This window comes from Anoplophora glabripennis, unplaced genomic scaffold (genome assembly GCF_000390285.2).
Source record: "Anoplophora glabripennis isolate ALB-LARVAE unplaced genomic scaffold, Agla_2.0 scaffold1009, whole genome shotgun sequence".
Classification (NCBI taxonomy): domain Eukaryota; kingdom Metazoa; phylum Arthropoda; class Insecta; order Coleoptera; family Cerambycidae; genus Anoplophora; species Anoplophora glabripennis.
The window spans coordinates 56,718-80,570 of record NW_019417140.1 but is presented as its reverse complement, the minus strand read 5'-3'; the positions used below and the strand labels follow the sequence as shown (position 1 = coordinate 80,570).

The following is a 23,853-nucleotide window of genomic DNA, read 5'->3' as shown; positions in this document are numbered from 1 at the left end:
CAGTGGAAGTCTTCCAAGTTGTTTTGTGGTAGCTTGTTGAAGATACATTTGTATTCAAATATATGTTCTGTATTGGATGTTATGTTATAAAAATCTAAATTGAAGTGATTAGTGTCATTGCTTGACACGTGAATTGAATAATTAATCTGGTATCGAACTATATCTAACTCTACTTTAACGACCTCATCTCCAAAACGGCGCAATTTAAGAAATAAGTTTATATCATGAATGAACATTATTTTAACCTGTTCTATCGATTCCTGAAGTTATCCAAATTAAACCTGAATCACCTATATACAATTTACGAGGCTGGGGCGCTACACTGCCACAAATTTCATTAAATATCTCAGAAACAAGACCAAATATCAAAAAAAAAAACAAGAGATGAAAAAGTTTCAAAATTAATGATGCAAAGGAACACCACCTTTGCGTCATTAATTTTTGTTGCTGTTTTATTGAAATTAATGATTTTTTTTAAAGTTTTGAAATAATGTAAGATGTAATGATGTTTTCACACAAAATACACTTCTAAGATATTAGAACTATTAGACCTTTACCAAAATTAATTCCCTTTCGTCTTTCAGAGACCCTGTTGAGGAACAAAAGCTTTAGAGACAGTCAATTGTGTTTTTCTCAAGAACAGTGTTTTTTTTTTGTGTAAAATGAAATTTCACATTATAATATTGTCAAAAATAGCAATTTTAATTAAGACATATTTTTTAGTAACTAAGAATTTTGAAAATTAAATATAAAATCAATTTCTATTCAAAATTATTTTATGTTTCATTGTAATTTATGTTATGAAAATTTCTAGAACGTCTTGTTAAAAGTTTCTACAAAATTATCACATTAGTATGAGATTCAATAAACATTGATTTCTTATGCATACTGTAATTGCTGAGGTCCATTAACCTGGTGAACAAGGCCATCATCGGGAGTATTGTAAACACAGCGAAACTTCTGTTACAGATAAAGGGTTCAATGTTCAAGAAAAGAATGTTTAAACGTTAGTTCTCTTAAAAAATGTCCCAGGTGTCCCCTGTGCCATGAAACTCAGAATTTGGTTAGATCTTTTTATGTCATAACTTTCCAGATGACTGAAACCAACCTCATTGTAAATTTTTATTTTATTTTACAATAATACATATTTTAGTTTTTTGTTAAAAATTGTCATGCCCGCGAGACGACGAGAGGTATATAATAAGAGTATACAACATACTTGTAAGAAGTCTAAACTTATTAGCAAACATATTCGGTATCCTTAAAGACTTAAGTGTAATAAATTTCAATCCAAAATTTTGTTTTTTAGAAAATATCAAAATAAAATTTAATTTCAAAAATCATATGAACCGCTTATGAATTATCTCCAAATTAGTGTCACCATAAAACTTAATTCTAAACAACTTCTCCTAATAAAATTTTGTAATGCCTTTTCATATACAGTAGAACCTCGATAATCCGAACTAATTGGGACCGGGGGTGGTTCGGACTATCGAATCGTTCGGATTACCAACTAAAGTGCTTTCCAGGCATAGTAGCATGCAAAAAATGAACACTGACATACTATTTCTCTTAAAATAAGGAGCACGTTGTATTGTTAAAGGTACAAAATAGTTTGTTTTATGAAATACATACTACTGTGCTACAGTAAGGTAACTATATTTTATGTAATGTATTGCACATGAATTTCGTAATATTTTTAGTATACAATCTTGTACACACACAGAAAGTACAGTACTGTACACACACAAAAATTATACTGTCCAGAAAGATAAAAAAATTAAAGATGCAATGTTTACTACGGTGATGCTCTGTTTACTGTAGCAGTTAGAGAGCGATTCTGATTACATACTATTTTTATTTTTCCCAAAACGGCGTTCGGATTATCGAGTGTTCGGATTACAGGGGTTCGGATTATCGAGGTTCTACTGTACCTTTTTTAATATCTTGTTGCCTACTTCTAAAAACGTATCGCACTGTAAGAAGAAGTTTGGAGTTTCCAATAATGTAGAGATAAAAAGTTAATCATAAAATATCCATAGGATGGGTACTTTTTGTCTGTTACTAAGTAATTGATGGTTTAATAATGAATCATACAGAAGACATGATTTCGATAATTCCTGATTTGATTTACTTAGAAATTAAAAGACAAACTTTAAATCGTCCATAACCATAGGCAGAGGACAGTAAGAAGTTTAGTTTCGTAAAAAAAACATTTTCTTTTTCTTAATATTTGTAGATCACCCCCGTACAATCAAATTTAGATCAATTTTTTTTTCGATTACTCTGTAAAATCAACTGTTTGTCAGATATATGCAATTTTATTTATTGTTTCCTGACAAAAATAGTGCTCTATAATTTTTTAAATATGTTTTTAATATATTTTTTGTTGAAAAATTTTACACAATTATATAGACACTATTAAAGGGCAATAACCAAACTGTCATGCACCTTCCAGTTTAATGAGAAGTGTATTAAATTCTGAGATTATAAATAACTGCATCGATAAAAGTACAATAAGTTAAGAAAGGTTTATTTTCATTCAAATTAAATGAGGAAAACCAACTTATTTTATTTTTTGCTTTTTTATTAATTTTATTGCAACTGGTTGCTTATAACTTTTTTAAATAAATAAATAATTTTACATTTTAGGTGTTATAAAATTAGATCAAAAACAATAGAAAATTAAAGATAAAGATGAAATAAGATAATTTAAATCATAAACATATACAATAAGGATTTTTTTACTTGCTCTACCTTAATCACGACAAATTGAAAATTTTAGATGGGTTCAATATAAATAGTGCTCTAAATACTATCTAACAGGTCCATTCTTTTTTTCAAGGAAATCTAACAGGCAAGAATAATCTAGAATAAACTGTCCAAAATTTAATTCTCTGCGCTTAATTTTTCAGTTTCACGGATCGAAAAATTTATTTGCACTGTAATTCCATCTACAAATATGACGATAAAGAAAATATTTTTATGCCAAATTAAATCCTTTACTGCCCTCCATCTATGGCCAATAGTGACATAAAATACACCTCTTAGTTTTAACAGAAATACCACTGAGAATGTTAGTAAATGTAATACAAATATTGTGTCAGAAATAAATTTTTATTTTTCTGTAATCTAATAATCTTTGATTTTTTTCTGACGTGTTTAATCAGTTAATTTTATAAACAGACTTTTCCAGTTAGAATTCAGGACACATATATATTTGTACGTATATTTGTAAGTATATACTTACTTTTAATTGATAAATGTGTGCAAAAATATCCTCCATTTTAATCCAATCAAAAACAGTCATTGATGTCTCCGTCCACATCCAGTCCATACACGTACGAAGTTCAAACAGAAATGGAACCAACATAAATCCTTTGAAAAGAAACATGTTAACATATCCATATCCCTTGCAGAGGAAGTTTCCAAGAATCCTAGTTGGATAACCACACCGAATTTGATAGGCCGAAAGTAACAAATAAAAACATTTAACCATATAGTACATCTGTGGCGGCAATACTTTATTGAATTGACTAAAATAAAATAATAATAAAAAATCTCAATACTTCTGGTATTTTAGTGAATCAACTTACCTCCCAGTAGTAACTGGAAAAACTATAAACAACCATACATGCAGTAATACAATTTGAATAAATTGAAAAATAATTTTTCCCAATATATTTTTTCTTAAATATATTCCTCGATCTATTACTATAAGCATAAACTGTAGAATCAACATAAAGAGGAAAAGTGGGGGCACTCTGTTATCTTGCAAATAGGATGAAACACCACCATCTTGTTGTGCCTAGTAGCATAAAATTTTAATGTAATATTAAACATTAGGTGAGATGTATCAGATATACACATTGTTACAAAAAAGTAGGTAAAACCATTAATCAGATTCCTTAGGTGAATATTTTTCAATTAGATGCGTCTTTGACAAGATTCTATATATAACTCCTCCGTTTAAATAACATTTTAATAAACAGACGTTTAGCTTATGATCTTTTGTATAAATTTGGTAAAAAAATGTTGGCAAATAGAGGGAATTTTTTTGCATATGCTTATAATTTAAGGATACTGTTTTTTACATTAGATATTTTCTTCTCTTGTTAAATTTGAATTTGGAGCATGGTTTACGACAATGTAACTTCCTTGAATATGACTTTGCTTGTTTAGAGCTTGATATTAAAAAAAAATGCAGTTTGATATATTAGGTGCATTCAACAGTGCAGGCAGTGAATAAGCGTTAAGCTAAGCAGTGAAATTATATAGTCCATATGTTATTTGTTGAGAGAGAATTCCAACAAGATTCCTGCGTCATTTCTTGGAATTAACCGCATTCGACACCTGAGGTAGAAAGACATTTGGGGAAAATTTCAAGGTACGCCCCTGTCGTGGTAAATTGTTAGAGTAGTTCTTCGAATTTTATCTCAACAAATATTGTAGGGACTGTACATACCGTAGGACGGTCACTTAATTTCATAGTTGCCATTTTTCTAGCCAAATTTTTAGCTTAATTCTTATTTAGCGCCTGTAAGGTAGAATACAACCCATAGTGGGCATAATTTTTAGTTTGCTATTTTCAGTGTGAGGTTAGGTAAAAGTAGTTTTATCACAGACCACCTAGACTGGCTTATAGAGCGACTTTGGTGAAAACACTTTGGAGCCTGATTTGGAGCCCAGCGCTCAGTCGTGTCCTAGCATTTGACGTGTACGCATCGCTGTGATTTCGATAATTAGACGTTTTATCATGGGCAAGTGTATTGTAAAACATTGTATAAATAGAAGTGATCGAGTTGGTGAAGAGAGGCGAAAAGTTTCCTTCTTTAGGTAAGTAAAAAAAAGGAATATATAAAAGGTAAATATGTACGCCATTTTTCGGTTAACGTCACAAGTTTCCAGGGTTAGCTTTATAATTTTGTTCGCCCACATAGTGTAGTGATTAACGTGATATTGTTATTATAAAATAATGAATGAATTACTGTAAAATATTTTTAGTAATTATTTACTTTATGTGAGTCTTAAATTTTTATGAAATTTTACCAATTCCCGTCATTTCGAGATAGCTGAAAATTAATTAAATATTTTTTTCAATTAAAAAAATCGCAAACAAAACTAATTTCAGATTCAGTATTCGTACAGTCAATTAATTTTTATTAAAGATCGTGGTTGTTTGACGTATCCATCTCGAGATGTCGTAGTAATATGCTAAGAAACAGAAAAATTAATAAAATTTTTAAATAATGATGAAAGCAGAACACCTAGGCTACAGAAAAATAAAATTGTTTATCATGTATTAAAAAACTTTCTGAATGTGAACATATTTGAAAATTTGCATGAACATCAATTTGATAATTTGCCTAACAATTGTAATCATTTAATAGAACTTGTAAGGGCTGAATGTGAAAAGTATATCGATGTACGAATAAATCATGAAGTCAAATTATTTAATTCGGTAAAATCTACGAAAAGGCAAATATTAAATAAATTAATATTATTTAGAGGACAATAAATATATTTAAATTATTTTGTAGTTTTATTTAATATGACACTAAAATATACTATTTTCTGAATTACAAACTTAAAATTGAATATTTGTCATAAGATGCAATATAATGTTTAATATGTAATAAAAATATTACTTAATCCGGATCTGCTTAAAGATGCGCGCGATCAGATTGCCTTAGACACTCCACTTCCCCGGATTTTGCATTCACTGGTACCCGTGCATTGGAATTAGATACGGCCAGTCTAGGTGGTCTGTGTAGTTTTATAAAAAACACCTTTAGACAATTCTTTTGTTTCAGTTTTCAATTTTTTTTCACAGGTTGCAAAATACCCGTAATAAATAAAGAAAAAATAAATTAAACTTATGCTATATCTCCCTTATTATTACAGAAAAACCCATCAAACCTCATCACTATAATTATGGAGTGTATATACAAGAAGTGAAGACACCGTGTTAAAAAAACTAAAAAAAGTGAGTCTTTTTTTGGGTTACATAAAGGTGAAGCTGATGTAAGTAAGTAGAGTATGAAAAGACACGAGACGTGAAAGAGCAAGTTCATTGCTATAGACTCTCCAGTGCATCAGCGCTACTACGGCGACTCCTTAAACTTTAATTTGGGATATAAAATGGGTTAAGAATTTGTATGTGAAACCCATAAAAGTCTTGATTCCATGTTTACACTCCATAACTAAAATATTAAGAAAACGTTCTAACCAAATGTGTAAAAATATGTAGGGTATTCCATTTAAAAATATGTATGCTAGATTAAAACAACAGAATTAAAAAAATCATTGCGACTAAAGTTTTTATATAAACGTGTTGAGGATTTATTTTTATTTAAGATCTCTAATAGAGTTTTGACAGAAACTACTATTTTACTACATGTCGAATTGTCGGATTTTGTAGAAAAGCTCTTGAAGTAGTTAATAACAAGAAACTATGAAAATAAGTATACTTACTCCAAATGCAGAAAAACCAATTAAAATGACAAAAAAGTTGAAAAAATCACATAAAAACATAAAAGAATACACATCAGCAGCAACCCTAGAAGTTGGATCCAACAATTGATGAATGAACTTTTTAAAAGATTCTGCATATTTAGAGGTCCTAAAATAAAAAATGGTAAATTAGCAATTTATAATTTTCAACATTTAAACTGCTTTAATAAGATATTCATATTTAGTTTAATCTTAGACTAATAATCAAATTAACTGATAAAGGGTTTTTGATATCAGATATAGGTAATTAACTAATTAATTTAACACTGCTATCTTGAATACTTTTAATTTTTCTTTGAGAAATTATTATACATTAATTTATGAATTTATATGTATAATAAAACCTCAATTATTCGAAGTAATGTGGCAACTCTTATCTTTGATAACTAAAAATTTAACAGGTATACATATTTACAACATACCTACTACATTAAGGTATTCATTCACAATACGAATTTAGATATGTAAGAATGGGTAAAATAAACACCTATGGTGGGAAAATTTTGTTGCACAATTTGGATAATATGGACTTCATCAGCGACTTAATAGCGGATAATCGGATAACGATTCGGATAACCGAGGTTCTACTGAAAAAATGTTAGCTAGTTAACTGTTAAGGAGGAACATCAACAGCTACGCTGCTAGTACCGAGTCAGCTAGCCGATGGACCACAGTTTGAGGAATCAGTGAAAAAAGGAGCAAATCATGATATAACATAAACAAGATACATCTCTGTCATTTGAGAGAATAAGAGGATTGTTTATTTTTTTCTAATTAGGTAAAAATTCCTTGACGTTAACATCAGAGTGGGATGCACCCTTAGCACCTCAGCAACTCCTGTGACTAAATAAATAAAGACTCATCAACCAGTGCAGCTGAAAAAGTGATAGTGATGGTGATTGTGGGTAATGTCTGGATAAGAAATACCTAAAACATGCAAAAGAAAAACAAGAAACAACAACAATGCAATCCAATATGTCAATGCTTCTTCTTATAGTTTACATTTCTGTAGAAATAAGATGGCCGTTTTTAACCAGATTATGGGGGTCTTTTATCGAATGAGCAGAATTTAACGTATTTTACTGAAAATATGCATGTCACATTTTGAAGGCGTAATGATGATATGCACGTCAGATGGTCTGAATGCTTTCATTAAACTGCAAGTGTTCTATCTGTTTGTTCGGTGATCCGATCATCTCGCCATGCCACAAGGTGCGGTAGTATCCCGTAGGTGCATTCGAATGGGATGTGTAAACGCTGTCATTTAAACATGTGTGTCTTTACCATTCCACACTACTGATCCGGTTTCACTGCTCATCAAAACGGATGGCTCTTAAGAGTAATTCTTAAGTTTTTTTTTAATAGCTTAAAAAGATCAGCTTTTATAGCAATTTCGGCAGTGCTAAGAAAAGAGATTTTTCTTTTTTTAATACACTATTACTATCAAAAAGTGTATAATCATGAAATGTTACATTTATAAATAAAAATATACAATTATAGAAAAAAATCGTGAAAATAAAAAATAAAAAGAAACTGTGATGAAAATAACTTTTTCACATAATGAATTTGTACATTATTTCTGCTATTTGTTGAATTTATTACAGAATTTGATTAAATATACTTACGCTAATTGCAATGTTTGAGGTAAATGTGATAATGGGTCTTCTGCAGAAGTTTCTATAGAAAATATATTATCATCATCTCGCAATGTCAATTCACTTTTTTTTGAAGTTGACTGTGAAGTATCTTCCCTAAAAAAATTTTAAATAATCTATTAGTTCTATTTATTCAGAAATAGTTTGCCATTCTTACTGTTTACTATTATTTTTGGGTGAACCAGAATTCAAGGGCACAAGTTGTCCATCTTCCAATTTATAATTACCCTTGTTAACCAAAGCAGCTGGTACTGGACTTGAACTCCAGATACCCATGGATTTCAGAAGTACTCTGGAACATATTTAAAATATGAAAACTTATTTACAGAGTGCCCCAAAAAGATTGGGACCACGCTAACCAAACACCTGGGATCAAAAGAACATGGTTTAGACCGATTTACCAGTGGGATTGCAATTAAACTTACCTATTTACAAAAGTCAGCATCTGAATATTGTAGGTACCAGAAAACAATATTTTATGTGCGGCAGTACAGGGAAAGATATATTACAATAGCTACATGGAAGCGATATATGCTTTCTGAATGATATCTTCTAATTTATCTTTTGGCACCTATTGTGAATTTTGAAATTTACAATAATTGTAGGTTATGTTTGTCACATACAACAACAATTTTTATACTCTTGTTTTTTTTAGCAATGACTAAGGAGCCATATTAAATATTGAATAAAATTGACAGATCACTACCTTTGACAAATGCACCTATTTTCATATTCTTTAACAGTTTGAGTTAGATATATCCGACTTAGTTTTAGTGTAATACGAATTTGAACATATGGTGAAGACATCAATTAAATTACATTCTATATCATTTTCTTCAATCTTTAGTACTATATTACACTTTTTGATCCCAGCAGCATGTGGTCAAATACACTGTCAACTTTTCTGGAAACAATTGTATGTGTTTACAAACTTGGAGATTTGTTTTTAACGAAATGGTCTTGATAAAAGAACCCGATTGCTAAAAATCTACTTTAATAAAAGTTGTCGAAAAATGACTACTGTTACTATTTAGTCCAATATCTGATGCAAAATTCATTCGGACTGATTGTTTTTTATTAATACTACCAAATATAAGGTATATATCTGTCACATGCACAAAGTTGCACTCGGTGGAGACAAGTGTATGTTAATGCACCACTAGTAATAACATCTTAATGTCATACAAAAGTCTCTTATGTTTTGGTATTGATCTAGTGTGGGTAATATTTTTATTAGTACACGTTATAAGAATTGTATCCATTTTATGTGCTCTGTTACAACAAGACTATCTTTTACATGTACACTTTTCTAAGTGACTATTAGCAAATTATTAACAACGCTAAGACTGCTCCGCAACAATTTTATTCACAACAGAATTTGTAATTTCCACAATATGCCTTAATGGTCTAATAAAAATTTCCATACGTCATATGTTCAACATTGCTTTTTTATTAATATTTGGGCTGTCATTGTGAATAATTTTTTAATAGAACCTATTGATATTTAGGGTAAGTCCAGGGAAATGTCCCAAACTGGTGTGTATTCTACATGCAAAAATAATTTAAAAACCTCTAATATTGTTATCTGCTTTTTATTTGTTAAATGTCACAATAAAATTCTTCACACATATTGTTCCATTCTAAGCTTCATGTTTTGAAGAAAATTTGCAAGAGTAGCACCACTTATTACATGAAGGATACAATGGAACAATATGTGTGAGGAATTTTGGTACAACTTTTAACTTGAAAACAAATAAAAATCAGAATATGTACATTTGAGGTTTTTAATCATTTTTAAATGTAGAATATATTTCTAGAGTTTAGGGCATTCCTCTCGAAATTCTGTATACAGTATACACGATGGAGCTCCTCAATACTTCCTCCCAAATTGGACCACCCTGCACAAAAATATTATTTAAATATGGAATTTATTGAAATTTACAGTGGTGAGATTATATGACTTTCTAGTTTTTCATGCTTAAATACATACTTTAGACTTTTATTTCTAATGATATTTAAAAAAATTTGTGCATAACTAAAGAGTCAATAATATTTGTGCCATGTCTACTCTATCTGTGCCTGGAGATTAGACAAAGACTGGATATTTTTGTAAATGTGCATGATTTTTAATTGAATGAGATCGCTTATACAGGGTGTCTCATGGTGACGGCCCATTCGATTTGAATTTTAAAAATTTGGGATACCGGGTTTTCGGGCATGCCCTTCTCAACTAAAATAGTGGCGTCCACGTACCACTTCCGGTTATACCGGAAGTCGCCATCAACTTGTTTAAATGTTTTTTGTCTAATTAAAGATAACCAAATTTCTTACCATATCTACGAAGAAAATTTAAATGCCAACAGATATCTGAATATTTTGCAAATGGTTGTGGCAGATTTTCTAGATGATATACTTTTAGACCAATTGAGGAAGTGTTGGTATCAATTAGATAGGGCTCCACCTCACTGTCACAATCAAATCGATCAACAGCTAAGTGAAATGTTTGAAGATATATGGTGAGACGCCTAGGACTGTGGAATTGGCCAGTGAGGTCGCCCGATCTCACTCCATTATATTTTTATGTTTGGGGAGTAATAAAGCAAAAAGTTTATTCTACACCCGTTACTTCAAAAGAGGATTTGATTGCTCGAATACGAAGAGCGTTCCATGAATTGCCTGCAGCTGAAATAGGAAAAGCGGTGACTGATGGTGTTATATCTAGAATCCACAAGTGCTTAGCTGTTAATGGGGGTCATATTGAACACTTATGACCTTTTTAAGTCATTTTTTTTTATCTTGCATTATTATTATCAACATACATAATTAAAATTGTGTATTACTATATATTATGAAGTTGATTTTTTAGAATTCTTCTTAACTTTATTCTGCTCATTGGTGGAAAATTGGGATGTCTCATTAAAAACTGTAAATGTTCTGCTTAAAATCCCATTGCAACATCTGTGAATAAATAATAATGAATAACTGGTGACAATTTAGTTGTTTGTTTTGAAGTTTTGCTAAAAATTCCACAGCTATCTTCGCAAGAAATTACATGATGTTAGGTGATTACACAAAAAATAGTAGATAACTTAAAAACTTAGGGAACCCTGATACTGTTCGAAAGAGAATAAAATTGTGTATCAGAATATAGAAAAAGATACAGGGTGTTCCATTTAAAAAAACCGTTTGAAGTTAACTCGGCATTAACAGGGTTCGTAGTTCAAAAGTAATATAGAATTCCCCGACTTTTCCAGGTTTTCCCTGACTTATAAAAAAAAATCCAGGTCACTTGTAGTTCATTTTTACATGCTATTTGGTGTTTATGCATTAAACTGTTTCTGGGCTCCATATTTTTTTTTAAACCCAAAGAATCTCTTATAAAGGTTTCAAAACAAATAAATTTCTCTTTCAAGAACTCAGGGCCGGCTTTTACAAAATTTCCAGTTGCAAGCATCAAATTTTAAAATTCTCTGACTATTCCCTGTTTTTTATGAAGAATAATGAATTCCCCGACTTTTCCCGGTATTCCCGGTTTTCCAGACCACTACGAACCCTGATTAAATTTCTAGCACCCTGTATGCAAATAAGCCACTTTGAAAGTATGGATGGGAAGCTTAGGGGTCTAGTTATCCCCCTATAAATATTGTTGCTTTATCTTTCTTACTATAAAATACACATGGTTTGAAGTTGGTCACTATTTCTCTCAATTTTTTTGAAAATAATTAAATATCTCGAAAACGGTTAAGTTTAAGAATAGAGATACTTCATAAAAGTCCACCTAAAATAACACGTAGAATCCAAAATTGCAATAATATATAGGGTGTTTCATTTAAAATAAGCAAGTTGATGGCCATTATTTTAGTTGAGAAGGGCATGCACGAAAACCCGGTATCCCAAATTTTCAAAATTCAAATCGAAGTAGTTTCTGAAATAATTCTAATGGGCCGTCACCGTGAGACACCCTGTATGTTGATAAAGAAAGTGGCAACACTGAACACTTATGTATCCTGTGATGTGGTCACACTTTTTTGTTAAGTATTTATATATTTCCTTTTTATTTATTATTTTGCATTATATGATTATGATCATTATAAGTTAGTTATTCTTAAAAAAAATGTCCAAGTTTGTAAACATTGTATTTAGCAGTTAGGATTAATATGTACATTTACCTACGACCACTACTGTAAGTACTTAAAAACACACTGTCTGCGATCAATGTAAGATTCCTATTACATACGGTAAAAAAACGCAGTTTTCCTAGCAACTGCCTAGCAACGGCCAGTACAATACTGTTTGTATTGACCGTTGCTAGGTGGTTACTAGGAAAACTGTACAATTTTTTTACCAAGCTATGCGATTTTTTTTACCGTACGACGTAATAGGAATCTTGCATTAATCGCAGACGGTATGTTTTTAAGTATTTAAAGTAGTGGTCGTAGGTAAAGTATAGTACGTAATACGTGGTGTAATGCAATTACGCACTCATAGCATTACGCACTCGCCGCTACGCGGCGTCGTGCGTAACTTTTCCATTCGTGCGTAAAATGCTTTTTACAACACTTATTACGTAATATACTATTAATCATTAGGATGTGAAATTAAAGGCAATTAAATTTACCTGTGGAAAAATACAACAAGTAGCAATAGCAAGTCCCACAAAGCGTAATTTTTCTGTCGATATGTTCCTATAACCTTTGGAGGATAAAATGGATTTGATCGATATCCAACATCAAACCAATTACTATTTTCTGACATTACGTCAAATTGGAACAAACATTTTATCAATACAATAACTTCAGTATATGCTATAATAGTAATCCAAAACGTTTTGGATGGTCTTGGTATTGTTAGGGAACCCCAAAAGAACACCATTAATGGAAGAGGTAGTGACATAAAAGTCGCCGTTTTAATTTGATTTAGAAATATTACAAAGTAACAAAGAATTTCTGATCTGCTCATAATTATATACCAAATAGCTAGAAGTAATTTAACAATAGTGGGTTGATCTTTAGATGATAATTCTTCAATATATTCATGTGGATGTGGAGATAATGCAGATTCCCTAAAAACAGACAATAGAACATCTTGTATTTTATTTCCTAAGCAGATATATGTGTTCAAAAAAATACTAGCATAAATTTAGAGCCTGATAGAATTTAAAAAAATATTACTATTTGTTCCTATGAATCATGGGCGTATCTTTTTCCGTTTTCAAGATATAGGGCGTTGAAAATAATTTTTTAGAATCTAGTTTCGGTCCTATCTTCCACAAAATTCGACTGAATGAACTGAAATTTTGTTATGTGGGCTTTCTGGGGATGCTAAATGCTCTGGAGTTATTAATTTTTGGCTATAACGTATAGGGCGTTCTGTGCAGTATACTTCGCGGGAACATTTTAGGTCCTAACTTTTTTGAGGTTAATCTTTTTGCCCCTTCTGTCACTTGCTGTTATGAGCATTAAGGCAAATTTTATTCTAAACAAAAAGGTGTCCTTGTAAGAAGTGCTATAGTTTGTGTATTCGAGAAAAATCAAGCGTAGTGCGGCAAAGTCAAGCAGCTAGTATCCCAAATTGTTGTTTTTTATTTCAAGTAGGCTTGTGTCAAATGTGTCAAATGAACGTGGTATGTGCATTATCAGAACAAGTATTTATTTTAATTTGTGTAATAAGAAATATTTCTACTTGCTACGGTATGAATAACAGTAATAATTATTCAAACTCGAAATATACCGATATGTTGCTGACTTTAGGCGAATGTTTAGGGAACAGATTTGCTGCTGTAAGGCAATATTCGGAAAAATTTCCTGGTCGCAGATTACCAAATAGAAATACATTTTTGGATGTTGAAAGGTGATGTTAGGAGATAACCTCGTTTAAACCAAAAACAGGAAATTTGGGCCTACCAAGAACTATACGGACTGCTGAAAAAGAAGAAAATATATTAGATATTTCAGGAGTCCTCAGTGAGTGTCAGAAAATTATCACAAAGAGCAAATGTGTCCGTGTGTGGTACTTGGGAAATTTTAAAAGAGCAACAGTTACACCCATATCATTATACAAAAGTGCAAGTTATTTATTTCCAAATGATTACGAGCTTCGAACAGATTTTTTTGTTAATTGCTGGAAGAAAGACAAAATGAAAATCCGAATTTTCTATGATCTATCCTTTTTACGGACGAAGCAACTTTCACTCAAACAGGAGTGTTTAATACTCATAATGAGCATCTGTGGACTGAAAATCCTAGGGCCAAAATGAGTCCTATTTTCAACATTCATTTAAATTAAATGTTTGGGCTACTATGATGGGGAATCAGTTAATAGTTAATACATTCTGGATGGTTATTTAAATGGCACCAAGTATTTAGATTTTTTAAGAAATAGTCTGTTTGAAATTATTGAAGATGATATTCGACTATTAGCAAGAAATAATAATTATTTCATGCATGATGGTGCTCCACCACATTTTACTCAAGTATGCAGAGAATGGCTTAATGAAAATTTTCCTGACCGATGGATTAGTCGAGGTGCTCCAATTCATTGACCTCCAAGGTCACCAGACCTTAATCCCTTTGATTATGTAGTTTGGAGCTATGCCAAATAAAAAGTATATGAAACAGAAATAAATTCAGCAGAACATCCGAGATAAAAGATAGTTGATGTTTTCAACCATCTAAAAGATGATTCAGAAACTTTGAAAAATACATTGTTTTCATTACATAAAAGAATTCCTTTTTGTATTTGTGAAAATGGAGGACATTTCGAACACTTATTCTGATTTTATTTTCCTTAAATTTTAATTTTCTGTTAGTAATAATTAGTTGTTCTTGTTGTTTTTCTTTTTTTCAGTTGTATTCAGTATGTGTTAAACTTTTCCAGAAATAAAGTAACTATTACTTTTTATCATTGTCATTAAAATAATAACTTTGATTTTGAGTTTTTATTAATGACTAGTAACTAGGTGCCAAAGCCTACTTGAAATAAAATATAATAATTTGGGATACTAGCTGCTTGACTTTGGCACACTATGCCCAGTTTTTCTCGAAAACGGATAAATTTTAGCACTTCTTACAAGTGAACCTTTTTTGTTTAGAATAAAATTTACCATAACAGCAAGTGACAAAAGGGGCAAATAGATTAACCTCAAAAACGTTAGGACCTAAAATATTACCGCGGAGTACTGTACTGAATGCCCTGTATGATATAGGCACAAATTATTAACTCCAGAGTATTTAGCATCCCCAGAAACCCCACATAACAAAATTTCAGTTCATTCAGTCGAATTTTGTGGAAGATAAGACCAAAACTAGATTCTAAGAAATTATTTTCAACACCTTGCATCTTGAAAACGGAAAAAGATACGCCCATGATTCATAGGAACAAATCATAATATTTCTTGAAATTCTATCAGGTCCTGAATTTATGCTAGTGTTTTTCAGAATGCCCTGTATATAGGGTCTCCCTAAGGTTGTCGATATACGATATTAGAGAAAGTATAGGCCCTAGAGCTTCGGGAAAAAAATTTTGATAAATAAATCGACCAAGAGAAATTGCTGGAAATAGTTTTCAAGTTCGTAGCTCGGCCGCTAGGGGACGCAACCTACATACCAAAAGAGTTGAATTTTTCTCAAAAATGTTTCCTCTTCAGGTGTATTAAATAGTACAAATATGAATAGATTCTTTGTGCATAACTTTTGTTATTGACATTTTGTTCTAGATCTCTCTACAGAAAGGGTAGGGGAAACCCCTAATATATCACGATTGATTTTAATGAAACTTTCTGTGGACTTGTTCCTAAGTAAATCTCATGTTTTGATGAAGCAACCGCGTCCATCTGCCTTGGGCTAGTGGTAAATTCTTGAGTGTCTTGGTACAAGAATTACCAGAACTTTTTATTTGGTCGCTGGAATTAATTCATTTTATTTTTATTGATGCATCAGTCCTTTTTCGAGATTTTCGTGCTCTTGGTAAAATCTTGTAGCATTCATAGTTTTTACGCAAAAATTTTTTTTTCAATTTTAGACAATCATTATCACTACTACTCAAGTACAACAAATACTCACTACAATCACTACTATCGTAGTAAGTATCTTGGTAAAATCTTGTAGCATTCATAGTTTTTACGCAAAAATTTTTTTTTCAATTTTAGACAATCATTATCACTACTACTCAAGTACAACAAATACTCACTACAATCACTACTATCGTAGTAAGTATCTTGGTGAAATCTTGTAGCATTCATAGTTTTTACGCAAAAAATTGTTTTCTGTTTCGTTGCGATTTAACAATTTTAAATGTATCGCAGTAAATCTGCCCTTTTACAAGAAGCAGCTTTCTCTAATAATAATTGCCAATTCTTTTACCTAGGATATCAATATTGAAAGTAAAATGGTCGCAACTTTAAAGTCTGTCGCAATGCGACGGATTGAATATCATTTTACTTCATTAGATTTATTTTTTGTTAACACTCAAAAAATGTAAAGACGTACTTAGGAAAGACATAATTCTCTTTATTGAAACTGGATGATAGTTACATAGATACGATAGATGATGGTGGAATTACAAGACATGTTCGATATGCCCCCCATTTTCCTGGATGCATAGCTGGATCCTTCGATTGAAATTGAATTGAGCCATCCTCAACATTATTGGATCTTTCCGTATTACGTCCGCCTCATTTTGAATCCTACGCAATAATTCTTTCTGGGATTCCACAGGAGTAGCGTAAACTATATTCTTCAAGGCTCCCCACAGAAAAAAATCTAACAACGTTAAGTTGGGGGACCTAGGGGGCCAATCGACATCTCTCCCTCTTCTACCGATCCACTTGTGTGGAAATGGAAAAGTATTATTTAAGTGCAGTTACATTTGCACTAAACTGTGGAGGAGCACGAAGATCGAGAGGGACATCTTCCATTAGAACCGGAAAAGTATTCATCAGAAAATTGAAATAATTTTCGCTATTCAAGCGGCGCAGCATGACATAAGGACCCAGAAGCATGTCACCGATGATCCCGGCCCGAACATTTATTGGAAATTCCACCTGAAAGTGGTTAATACGCCTCGCATGAGGGATTTCTTCTGCGTAATGGTGAATAAAATTTGGCTGGTGAAATTTGGATCGCATGCCGACACTCCTTAGGGGTCATCCATTAATCGTGTGAGGTTTTTAGGCCACTATTTTACACCCTCCCTCCCCCCTGGTGATACGTGGTGAGGTTGTAAGCTATGCCCCCCCCCCTATCTAACATCAATTGTATTTTTTTTGTTAAAAAAAGCTTCAATATTTTCAGAATATTTTTTTTATGAAAATCAATAAAAAGAAAACAGCAGCGGTTGTCAGCCAACGCGGGCGAGGCGACGGACGATCTTGCAAAGATCGACCATGTCAATTGCGCGTTACTTATTGTGATATAATATCGCAGCTCACAGCAAGGCATTCTCGGGCATGGTTCCGCGAAAATATACACGTGATATGTAACAACAACCCCCCCTCCCCCATTGTGAGCAATAGTGATGTTATCCAGAGCCCCCCTCCCCTATTTGGACCTCACGTGATTTTCACCTCATGAAATCTTCTCTCAAAATAGTATAGTAAAAGCTCCTGAATAGACGTCACAAGATAACGATGGAGAAGTTGCTGTCTTATGATGCGATTAATTGTACTTTTTGGTATGCCAAATTCCACTGTCAGACGGCGAGTACTGATATTTGGATCTTCAGCGACCATATTTAAAACGTCTCCCTAAACTGCTGCATTTCGTAATTGAGAACGACCCACACAGTCAACGGCTCGAACACCAAATTGCCTAGTCTCCCACAAACTCTTTTCAATCCATGTAAATCGGTAATTTGATACCCGTCAATTTGGGTATCGCGCCGCGTAGACGCGTACACTCCCACCCAAGTTGTCTTCGTAAAACCCTAAGACTTTGATCAGTCGGTCATCTCTTCATTAGAAAACGCCATTCGAAACGAATTGATTGACAATTCATTTATTATAAAATGACATCATCGCTTACTAGTAATTGTAGCGAGTAGTTGTTGTACTTGAGTAGTAGTGATAATGATTGTCTAAAATTGAAAAAAATTTTTTGCATAAAAACCATGAATGCTACAAGATTTTACCAAGAGCACGAAAATCTCGAAAAAGAACTGATGCATCAATAAAAATAAAATGAATTAATTCCAGCGACCAAATAAAAAGTTCTGGTAATTCTTGTACCAAGACACTCAAGAATTTACCACTAGCCCAAGGCAGATGGACGCGGTTGCTTCATCAAAACATGAGTTTTACTTAGGAACAAGTCCACAGCAAATTTCATTAAAATCCATCGTAATATTCTCCAGATATTACAAAAAACACATTCTTTTTCAACTTTTTTTTTTCAACTTTGACAGTCAATAGCAGAGGAACCAGACATTTTTTCTTAATGAAAGTTAGGTCAAATTGTCTTCTTTTGAGCCAAAAAATGTCGCAGTACCTTTTTGATCATGTGCTTATGGAACACCATGTATAGTATAAGTTTGAAATTTCTAACGAAAGTGTTGTTTACTTGTTGGCACTATTTATCCAAGTTTACGTTGTTTCATGTCTTCTTAAAAAAGTGAAATGGCAGGATATAACTTTTTATAGGTAAGTTTGAAAAGCATAAAAATAGCTACATTTTGACGCCAAAAAGGGAATATATTTTTTTGTTATCAAGTTATTCGCAAATTAGTGAGCAAATAATAAATAATGATAATGAATTAAGGAACACGACACTAACGAAAGTCATTTAATTACCGAAACAAAATGGGTTTACAAAAAAACCTACCTAAGCACGCAGCGAAGGTTAACTTCCTGTATTGAAAATAATAGTATACATTTGGAACATTTATAAACATCTTTACTTTTGTTAAAATTTAATTGCTCTTTCGTTATATTATATTATTATATTATATTTGTTTGTTATTATTTTCAAGATTGTTATTGACTCACTCATGCCTGGGTTTAGGTAGGTTGTTTTATAAACGAATTTTGTTTTGGTAATTAAATGTCTTTTCGTTAGCATCGTGTTCCTCAATTCATTATCATTATTTACTTTTGCTCACTAATTTGATACAAAAAAAAATAAAAATCGAACCCTCTTTGGTGTCACAATGTAGCTATTTTTATGCTCTTCAAACTAACCTATAAAAAGTTTTATCCTGCTATTTCACTTTTTTATGAAAACGTGAAACAACCTAAACTTGGATAAATAGCTACAATAAATAAACAACACTCTCATTAGAAATTTCAAACTTATACATCATTTTTTTGTGCAGAATTCATTTATGTAAAGAAAACTATAGCAATGCATTTAAAATTTTGAAGAAAAATCCATAAAATGGCATTCTTTTGAAATAACGCCACCTATAGGTTTCCATATTGAGATAAATGACATGCATCCACCACGATAAAGCATGAAAAGACCTTTCCAACTAGGTATAACAATATGGGCTTTCGATGAACCAATCCTTAAAAAAAAATGCATTTTTCTGATCAGATATTAGGGGCTTCCCCCACCCTTTATGTTGAGATAGAGCAAAATGTCAATTACAAAAGTTATGTGCAATCAATCCGGCTATCCATATTTGTACTATTTAATATAGGTACCTGTATACGAAACATTTCTGAGAAAAATTCAACTCTATGTTTTGGTATGTAGATTATGCCTCCTAACGGTAAAGCTACAAACTTGAAAACTATTTCCAGCGATTTCCCTTGGTTGATTTAATATCAAAAATTTTTTCCCGAAGTTCTAAGGCCTATACTTTCCCTAATATCGTACCTCGCCGACCTTAGTGGGACACCCTGTATATATATTATATACATTGACCCCAAAAGTCTTATCGTGATGTGGCTATAACTTAAAATATTTATATATACTAAATTTTTTTATAAAGTGCTTTCAAATTCTTTCTCTTTCCAGGATAGCAAATTAGCCAAAATGAGTTAAATAATCTGTGATTATTTATTTTGGATAGACACTCTGGTTTTTGAATCTTTAATATTATCCTTCAGACTAAAATATCATTCATCTAAAATCAAATTCAATATTTTTATCCGATTAGAACTTTTGGGATGTGAATATGTACATATCATTCCATTCAACAGGCCTTAAATTAAATATATTATATATTAAAAATAAATGTAATATAATATACCTTCTAATCTTACTAATGTATCTGATGACAAATTATAAAAATATATTTACATACATATACTTTAGATTTTAATTAAAAACCTTTCGCTATTATTTTATAGAACACGAGTATGTTATAATTCAGAAACAATTGAAATCCTATATACATATAATCATTATATTAGGATTTTGCTTGTAACCAATCTGCATTAATGACATAAATGTATGTTGTTTGCAGCATCTTGGGAATAGTTGTAATTTCAATGACAATAAAAATATGATATAATAAATATTTTCCTCTCAAATTAGGTATGTCATCAGATGAAGTTAAATATAAACTATAAAGAAAGAATAACAGATTTTTTTTATAAAGTATATTAACCATTTTTACTTAATATAGGAAAAGTGCATAAGATAAGAATGGTTTTATGGTTGGAAAATAAAGAAATACTAGCACTGTGAATTCATTTTGAGGGATTTTTTTATAAATTCAAGACTTTATGTGAAAAATTGTGTACACTATTATCATAGTATTGTCCATCACTAGCCGCTACTTTTTCCCATCCTTTTGACAGCATATGGATTCCGCATCAAAATAACAACTCATCTTTTAATGCTATCCACCAATCGTTTAAATTTTTCATATCTTCGTAAGATTGGAAGCGTTGCTTAGTCAGGCCGTGTTTCATGGATCGGAATAAGTAGTGATCTGATGGCTTCAATTCATATAGCACCTATTTTACTTGCTTTTGGGTCACGAGTGTATTTAAAGGTTTGGAAACTGTTATCAACATTCAACGATTTAGCAAGTTGATCTTGCATTTGACATGAATCTTGGTCGAGTAATGCTTCCAATTCCTCATTTTCGAACTTTTTCAGTTGTCCAAAGCGTTCTTTATCAACTGCATTGAAATCGCAACTTTTAAAACGCCAAAATTAATACTACTCACATGTTTTTATGGATGAAATATGTTCATCATAAGTTTCCAACAGCAGTAGATGACTCTCAGCAGCACTTTTCTTTGAATTAACAAGAGAAATAAACTTCCTGCAAATGCTGTTTTGTTGGCTCATAATTCAGCATCTTCGGAAGTGAGAAAAAATATGTTGTTTTATGTTGTTCACACTTCAGCAAAATGTCACATAATAAAAAGTAAAGCTTAATGACAGAGCTTTGACATGAATATAGTTACAGAAGTGTCCAATGCGATATTGCATAAGTTATGCCATCTATTGTAAATCTCCCAAAATTAATTCACAGTCCTAGTAATTATCTGCAATGTTACTACTTTGTTCAGTTTTCACCACTGAAGTGGTACAAGCAGTCTTTTGTGAGTGCTGGAAACAATGCAATGTTTAGCTCTTTGCTTATGATTAAGGATCTACATTATGCAGTTGTTTTTTTCTCATTAAAATAAGTTTTGTAATCGAGTCACAGTCACCGCTGACATAAATTTATTTATACAGTATGTTCATTACTCAACTTTTGTGTACATTTATTTAAAATTATTTCATATATACAAATCTTTTACAATGGAAATGCATTTTGAGTATCAGTGACCTTACCAATTAAAGTGACCTTAACAATTGAAACGGATTTCCATTTTAGCTTAGTTACCACATACATACACATAAGAGGATTTAAAAAAAAAACTGAGAGAGACGTCTTAATTTTTTAAACATAAAAAAGTTTTGAAGGAAAAGTATCAAAATGGAGGTATATCAAAAAGGGATTTTCAGAGTATAAAACCTATCGACCATTTTCCATTTAAGAAAATCGTAATTATACAGAGCGCTGCAATATTCAACCACCAAATAAAAAACAAAGGAACATTTCACTTTTAAGACAGCAATACAGTTGTTCTCATTTGTATATATTTTTTTATTATTGCTTTTATTTATTAGGTACCTTTTTTATTTTAAGTAAATAATTACACAAATCATTCACTATCTTGGAATAGGACTTGCCTGTGTTGGATAGTAAGTTAAATACATTTGTTTTACATATATGTAGATGAATAGATAGCAATGGTAATAATCACAGATAAGTCACCAAGGTTGAAATTATTTTATTATAGCTGTACTTAAAGTGAATCTACAAACCACAAAAAATGGAAAGTGTGCCTATTCACATTCTGATATTAAAAACAATTAAAGATTTAAAAGAATGGAGATAAAGAAGATAGAAGATAAAAACGGTGTAGTTTTCTTTTTCCAAAACAAGAGTAAGGGCTATTGCAAAAAAAATTAAGGGATTTTAGTAGTAAAAAAAATATCACCCTTTAATACATTTCAAACAGTAATTCGTACATTACATTAGTCCCCAAGAAAGTGTTTAATGTACCAAATAAATGAGAATAAGTAAGGAAAAATATAGTTAAAATCTACCACTCATTAGGCTTTTGTGGGTTTATGTTCAAATGAATCTGTTTTCTAATTTTTGTTCAGTGTGCACCGACTTGTATAAATGCATATTATATATTTTGTCATGCTTTATTTTTGTTTTATATCTGAGATAATATTGTAAAAAAAAGCCAAAAGTGCATAATTTCTTGGCTGATTTTCAGAACGATTGGGACCCGATAGTTCTATTAGGCCAAAGAAACAACCATGGACAGAAAGGGTTTTAAGTAAGTCTGTTCATTGAGAGGGTCATTTGCAAACCGTTGTCGCAAGAAATAAATTTACAAAACCGGTAATTAGAACAAGCATAAAGTTAACTTCATCAAAATGTTATTGGCATGTGGCCGATAAGAGTCGCAGCTATCAGGTGCCATGCTAGCAGGGCAGAAGGAAAAAAATGAATATTTTAAAACTGTTTTTTTGTATGGATAAGCTTTTTCCAGCTATAAGACAATAGAATAAGATTGACCAGTTTATCTTCGTCCCGCTTGCTATACGTAAATTCAGTCTGGTCACAGAATTATTTATATAAATGTAAATTTAGTTTATTAAATAATTATTAACCTGATATGGTAAAATACTCTCTGGAACGTTCCCGATGTTCAGGAGAGTAGGTGAGGGGCCGAGATAATAACAACAACTTGTGAACTCAAAATGGATGGGTCGAAGCGGGGCGGAGCGAAATCTAGGGAAATCTCCGAAAAGTGTGCACACGGTGGGCAGGAAGAAACTTTATATCGCATAAAAATGACGACAAAAACTGAAAGCGGCGATGTATTTGTACTTAAAAATAGACTCAAAATCAGTTTGAATGGAAATCCTAGCTGCTCCTGTTTGTAAGATATTCAAATTTTTCGTTTTTTAGTGTGCGCGTGTGCGTGTGTGTGTGTGTGTAAGGATGTTTTTAAGCATTGTAATTCTTACGTATTGTAATATACCATAAAATTAAAATTTTCCTATAAAAAAAAACAAAAATTTGAATATCTTACCAACAGGAGCAGCTAGGAATTCAAATCAAACTGCTTTTGACTCTATTTTCAAGTACAAATATATCGCCTGCGCAGTCTATTTAGCGGTAGAATCTCGGGGTTAATTTAGTCATAGTTAATATCTTATTT

The 23,853-nt window shown here is 31.6% G+C and overlaps 1 protein-coding gene across 6 annotated transcripts in view; it reads right to left on the bottom strand.

Annotated features, from left to right (window-relative positions):
• The window catches only part of LOC108913781 (piezo-type mechanosensitive ion channel component), a gene marked incomplete at its 5' end in the record, with an annotated part of 120,390 nt that overhangs the window by 44,454 nt on the left and 52,083 nt on the right, over window positions 1-23,853 (bottom strand). For all 6 annotated transcript variants that reach the window (XM_018719402.1, XM_018719406.1, XM_018719408.1 and 3 more), the window contains 6 exon segments: window positions 3,251-3,536; window positions 3,597-3,808; window positions 6,475-6,622; window positions 8,139-8,264; window positions 8,326-8,460; window positions 12,787-13,230. In XM_018719402.1, the coding sequence (XP_018574918.1) occupies window positions 3,251-3,536; window positions 3,597-3,808; window positions 6,475-6,622; window positions 8,139-8,264; window positions 8,326-8,460; window positions 12,787-13,230 (1,351 nt within the window).